General features: G+C 55.8%; 1 protein-coding gene across 6 annotated transcripts in view; it reads left to right on the forward strand.

Moving 5' to 3' along the window:
- The window catches only part of TJAP1 (tight junction associated protein 1), a 40483-nt gene extending 35331 nt beyond the window's left edge, over window positions 1-5152 (forward strand). For all 6 annotated transcript variants that reach the window (XM_039569164.1, XM_039569163.1, XM_039569165.1 and 3 more), the window contains one exon: window positions 1181-5152. In XM_039569164.1, the coding sequence (XP_039425098.1) occupies window positions 1181-2497 (1317 nt within the window). In that variant the 3' untranslated portion in view covers window positions 2498-5152. The remainder of the gene's footprint in view (window positions 1-1180) is intronic.
- Window positions 5153-6539: the final 1387 nt, after the last annotated feature.

The raw sequence follows: 6539 nt of genomic DNA on the forward strand, positions 1-6539 counted from the left end.
CTACTCTCATCTCCTTTCACATTAGTAGCTTCAGTTCTTTGGTTGAAAGTATCATCCAGGCCCGTACCCCAGCTCTCCTTCCCATACCTCTAGTCTCTTTCCCTTCTTTGTGTTCCTCTCAGCAAAACTACGTGCTTGTCTTTTTTAACTTAGCAGGTGACCACTATGTCACCCTCCCCCACGGTGTCTCAAATTAGCACTCTTGAGGTCAGTGTATCAGTTACTGCTGGGGTAACCTTGACCTCTCTCCCAGCTGTCCCCCCCTCTCTGGAGCTTTGAATTCTGCCCCCCAGAGCGCTGTGTTCCACATGGCTGCCACTGGAGGGGGGTTGGTGCTGACCAGCTGTGCAGACAGCCTGCCTCACAGCCAGCTGTTGTTATGCAATGCACCCTGCATGCCCAGATGTGGGTGCAGTTTCCTTCTGGCTGTGATGGGACAGATGTTGCTATGCCACTGAGTGGCCTGGGGAGCTCTGCTCTCCGCTTCATGCTGCACTTGCCTGTGGGGTGACCAAGATGAGGGCAGCTTGGCAGAGTAATGGGGAGAGCATTAGTGCCCATTTGCAGGACAAGGGGTAGTGCTTACCTGCTGGTGAGACCCCAGTTCAAAAACTTTGGTAATAAGCCCAATGTTTGTCTCTCTGAAATTGAGAGAGTGAGGAAGCGGGGTGACGTGGTGGAGTTGGTAGGAACATGGGAAGGCATTGATCCTGGTCTGCAGGCAGGCTGCCAAGGCAGCATGGCTGCAATTACGCATTCAGGGAGCACTGTGGATCTCAGCAGTGGGGGCTGTAGAGTCACTTCAGTGCAACCACCAGCTGATTTTCCACAGATCAATTGACCCCTTCCTGGCATGTGCTGGATGGGCCTTATCTCTGTGCTCACAGGCATGTGGGACTGAGCCCACATGCTGTCTTTACCTGCTCACTTTGCCAAATGGGGCCTGTGAACCATGGCCTAGAACGAGCATGACTGCTGTGATAGCTAGAGAGCCTTGTTAGTTGCTTATGGGGCAGGTTTACTTTGAAAAAAGATACCCTTCCAAAGGCAAGGTAGGTGAATGTTAGGGTCAAGATAATGAGTACAAAATACACATGTAGGTTGGTTGGAAAAGGCAGATTATGTGGAACTAAATGGCTTGTGTGGCAGCCCCTTCTAATGTCCTTTTTCTTCTTCCTAGCTTCCCTATGAGCTGCAGGACATGGTGAATAAGCATTTGCACAGCACTCAGGAGTCTGCAGGCCCTGGCCAAGAAGCAGCCCACACCTTGGCTCCATCTGATGTTGTGCCCACCTCTGTCATCGCCAGAGTCTTGGAGAAACCAGAATCTCTGGTTCTGAATTCAGCCAAGTCTAGCAGTGGTAACTGTCCCATGGCTGAGGATGTCTTTGTGCATGTGGACATGAGCGGAGCTCTTCCTGATGCCTGCAACAGCACAGGGCAGACGGGGAAGGAGGGAGGAGATGTGGGGAAACAGCAGAATGGTGGCTGCAAGCTGCAGAGTAGTGCAGAAAGTGTGCCTGAGGAGGTGCCTGCCTTTGAGAAGCTAAGCCCATACCCTACTCCCTCACCTCCCCATCCTATGTACCCAGGGCGCAAAGTGATTGAGTTCTCTGAGGACAAGGTAAGGATCCCAAAGAACAGCCCCCTGCCCAACTGTACATATGCTACGCGCCAGGCCATCTCTCTCAGCCTGGTACAGAGTGAAGATGAGAGCTGCGACAGGCACCGGACACTCCCCAGCAGCCCTGCTTCAGAAGGGCGCCGTTCAGCCTCCAGCTGTTCCTGTCAGCAGTCCCCCAAAGCAGCCAGAGCTCACGGCTCTTCCCAGAGCAGCCCATTCAGCAGCCCTCCCCAAATCCCGAGCGCCTTTGCCAGCTCTGCGAGCTCTGAGGAGGACCTGCTGGCTAACTGGCAGCGTATGTTTGTGGATAAGGCACCCCCCACCTCAGAGCGAGTGCTGATGAACCGCACTGCTTTCAGCCGTGACACAGCCCCTGAGCTCCAGAAAAGGTTCAGCCGCTCCATGCAGGAGCTGGGTAGGGCAGCCTCAGCTTACTCGGATGGTGAGGAGTCTGCTAAGAGCTGCAGCTGGACCGTGAGCCGGGACTCAAGCGTGGACACAGACAGCACCGAGTCCAGAGCCCGCAGGAGCCATTTCTCCTCAGACTATGGTACAGATTTCTCCCAGGATGAAGCCCAGAAGCTGTTGCATGAAAGCAGCGGAGGCACTGCTGAGCCTGAAAGCCCCTCACCAGAGAAGCACAAGGACTATGTAGATCTTGGCTTACCTGAGAGCCCAGCTGAGGAGAGAGAAATGCTGCTCCAGGGAAACAAGGAGAGCAGCCAAGGAGGTGCCCAAGAGGAAAGTGGAGAAGGCAGGGTCAAGCCTCCTTTCAGTCGGCCACACCGCAGCCCCAAGAGGATGGGGGTGCACCACTTACATCGCAAAGACAGTCTGACACAAGCCCAGGAACAGGGCAACCTTCTCAGCTGAGGCAGAGCTAGAAGCAGCCACACACTGCAGAGCACACTGTGGGATGCCTCCATCAGTCCACCTGAGGGAGAAGCCTCCTTTAGTACCGTACTACCTGGGGGAAATCTGCTCTGAGATTTTATATTTATTCTCTTCTTTTGCTACTTGGAAGAGGTGGGGTCTCCCTTCCCTGGCAACTCAGACCCACAGTACTAGCACACAGTGTGCAGAAGCACACCCACTGTCCCAACACACTTGCAGCTCTCTTCACAGCCTCACACTGGTGCCTGTACCAGAGCTAGTTCTTGGTACCCCTTGTCCTGGTGCCTGTGCCTCTTTTTGCTCTCATCCCCCTTCCCACTCAGGTACCTGAGGCCCTGGGTGCTCTCGTGCTGTTTCCCCACACCTGCTCTGCTCTCTTTTAACTTGTGCCAACAGGGCAGAGTGCCTGTGTGGTGGTGTCTGATTCCCTGGGAGCCCCAGGGGCTGTGAGTGGGGCACGAGGACTCTCCCAGCAGATGGCTGTGTGCCGTGGGGATTTGCTGGGATTGCTGGTGTCTCATTTTCCTGCTGGGTTTTGTTTTCCCCAGCTGCCCACTGGGTGGTTCCCCAGAATCTGCCTCAGCAGGTCGCTGTTGCATGTCTCCAGCATTGGGCTCAGCACCTGGTCCCCACTGAGGCAATGCACAGGTGCTTGTGCTGTGGGACACGGGTGCTGCCTGCTGGGCGCTGGGGTTTTTGTTTGTGTGTCTCCTCCCTCACACCTCTTCCCCTGCTCTCTGTGCTGTTGTTTTGTTTGAACGGTGCTAATGCTTTGCTCTTGGGTGGGCTTCTTTCTTCTTTCCAAGCCTTTGGTTTTGGGGTGTATTGTTTTTCCTTTTCCCCACCCTGTGTAAACAGACACAGCCGTTGGCAGCCGGTCTGATGCCTGCACTGAGGGTGTGTAGAGGAGTCTCAGCTATCAAGAGCTGTGCTTCCCTCTGATCCTGGCCTCCAGCCTGCAGAAACCCCTCCAGTCTCAAGAACAAGGTCTTGCCCTGGGCAAGCAAGGCGTGAAGGATGCTACCGGGCTTTTCTGGGCAGGGCTTGGTGCAGGGCCAGCAGGGATGCGAGGGCAGCATGCTGAGGAGCTGCTGCCTGCAGATGCACTACCTCATGGCTCGGCAGCAGCCCTTCACCAGGGTCTCCTTGCACGCCTCTCTCTCTGGGGGGCTCCAGGCTCTGGTGCCTCCCTGGGGCCTCCCTCTTTGGGTAGGGCTCTCTGTGTGTTTTTCCTAGCGTAGTGTGATATTGTGTGACTTTTCTTCTCAGTCTTGTGTGCTCAGTGTCTTGTTGGGGGGGGAGGGAAAGGGAGAGGTCTGTAGATGTAGGTATTTTTTTGAGGGCTTATGAAGCCCAGGCCTCCTGTTTTAATTTTGTCCTGTGCCCATGTCTGTCTGGTGTTTTTTGGCTTCCACGGGGGTGCGGGGCAGAGAACAGCCCAGTTCCCTTCACCATACCCTCTTCAAACCCTGCCCTCAGCTTGCTGTCTGGTTTTTGAGTTGGGTTTGTGTTGTCCTCCCACTCTACACAATGCGGGCTCTTCATTGGGCTGGAGGAGAGCATCCTTCTCTCCAGGAGGGAGCATCTGTTCATATGCTTACATCAAGATTTGCAGCCAAAAGCTGCCTGGGGGCTCTGCTCCCCTCCCCAAACCCCTGTCTCTGCAAAGGGCTTGCAGCTTGTAGCTGGGGCCAGCCAGGGCTTCAGCTTGAGCCTGGAGGCTTCAGGGCCAGTGAAAGGGAGCTGGAGGCCTCTCTGGCAGCTGTGTAGGTTGTTTTATGTACCCTGGGCAGAGCTGCTGCCTACACACTCACCTTGTTTCCCACCTGGAACAGTCGTGGAGCTGGATGCCACCCTCTGGTGGGGAGGTGGGACTCAGTATTTCACTGCAGTATTTCGCTGTGCAGACAGGCTGCTGCTGAGAGTGGGAGCCTCCTCTGAGCCTGCAGTGTATTTATCTCCCCTGTCCCAGTTGTGGGGGATTGGGGGGTTCTTCTGTTTACTGCCATCAGCCACTCCACTGCTGCATTTCTTTTGTTCTTCTGCAGCATTGCTGAGGGTTTGCCTCTGCAGCAGCTGCCAGATCCTGCCTCACGGATGTCATCTGGGGTTGGGTGCTCACTGAGTGAGCTGCTCTGGCTCTGAGGCTGCTGGTGGCCTGCAGTGAGGGTGACATTGCCCCTCAGGGCTCAGCCCCATCTCCCCTGAATGCCGGCATGCTAGTCAGTGGACAAAACTCTCTTTTGCTGAGGCAGCTGGTGCTGATGGTGCTGAACAGAGCCAGCCTCCCTCTGCTTTTGGTCAAGGTAGACTGAAAAGCAAAACAGTGAGGAAGTGGAGGGGTGGCAAAGAGATGCCCAGTGCCTCACCTGACACTCGTGCTTTGCAGCAGTAGGCTGCTGGCAGAGGTCGAGGGGGAGTGGCTGCCTCAAGCAGCAGAGCCCTCTCTTTCCCTGTGGGCATTGTGTCCTCTGTACTCCTGCCCACCTCCAGCAGTATTGGCTCTGGGGCTTTGAGCTCATCCCACTTCCGGTGTCCCAACTCCAGACTGTTAATCTGTCACTAATGTGTTTTTTTCTGAGATTTTCAAACTGATGTATATTTTAAGACCAGAAATAAACTATTTTAAAAGTAGATGGCAATGGCTATATTGTACTTGATGCTAGATAAGACCTGGACTGGGCTGAGCCTGAGCATGTGAGGGTGCAGAGCTACTCATGGTACAGTGTCCAAAGTTTGTTGAACTGTGTGTGCCACCCATTGGCTCTTCCAGGGAGAGCGATCCTGTGACCTGTAAGCTGGTGCTATAAGCACCCCTGTGTTACTCGTAAGATTCTGCGTACCCCATTTCACATATTTTGCTGGCTGTCCTGGCTGATCTGTCTTGGTAGACCTCCACATGCTGATCTAGTGTAGGATAAGGTATAGCTAATCCTTTTGATAGTTGTTGGTTTCCTTGGAGTCCCAGCTCTTGGAGTCATCTGAGAGTATCACTTCCCCACTTCAGAACATACCCCCTTGCTGGGGTTCCTAGGGGGTTTATAATGCTAGAGTCAGTATTCCGTGTGGGGAGGGAGGATAGGGGGTAACTGGACATACCCCAGACAGGAAGCCCTCCAAACATGAGCCACGGAGTTCCTGCAGGATGCTGATACAGACATTTGGAAGTGTTTGCTTTTCATGCTGAAGGGTGCTGCAGAGGTCAGAGGGCTGTGATGAATTTTCCTCCATCTCTTAAGTTACACTGCCTGTGCCTTTCTGACCTGGCTGCATGCACAGCCTAACACTGGAAAGACTGTCTTGTTTCTTTGTCCCCGTAATTAATGATTTTGTTCCTTGTTCCCTTGAGTAGCAGCTGCTGCCACAATTTAATCTTCTAGCCTAATTTGAGCCTTGAAACACGATCTTCCTTGTCAACAAGGGACGCTTGGCCAAGCAGCGCAACCCACGTTCACCAGGGCGTACACGGCTGGTGCCAAGCTCCCTGCAGAGCCCGATTAATCCAACCCGCTTCCTCCTGGCCCGAGAGAGGGCCTGGGGGACAGAAAATTGGGCTGTCACCGACCTGTCCCCAGGGCCGGGCCCGTGTTGTGGAGCCTCGGGAAGCGCAGGAGGAGCCGTGAGGCGGCAGGCGAGGGGCTGGCGCCCCCTGCCGGCGCTCCGGGCCCGCGGCTGCTGCTCGTCCCTGGCCTGGAGGAGCCTACCAGCCCCTGCCCGCGCCTGACACCTGCCCGGCCCTGCCGGTACCTGTGGGCACCTACCAGCCCCTGCCCGCGCCTGACACCTGCCCGGCCCTGCCGGTACCTGTGGGCACCTACCAGCCCCTGCCCGCGCCTGACACCTGCCCGGCCCTGCCGGTACCTGTGGGCACCTACCAGCCCCTGCCCGCGCCTGACACCTGCCCGGCCCTGCCGGTACCTGTGGGCACCTACCAGACCCTGCCCGTCCCTGCCCGGCCCTGCCGCTACCTGCCGGCGCCCACCCTCCCGGGGTCACACAGTGGTGGAGGCGGACGCTCCCG

This window comes from Corvus cornix, chromosome 3 (genome assembly GCF_000738735.6).
Source record: "Corvus cornix cornix isolate S_Up_H32 chromosome 3, ASM73873v5, whole genome shotgun sequence".
Classification (NCBI taxonomy): Eukaryota; Metazoa; Chordata; class Aves; order Passeriformes; family Corvidae; genus Corvus; species Corvus cornix.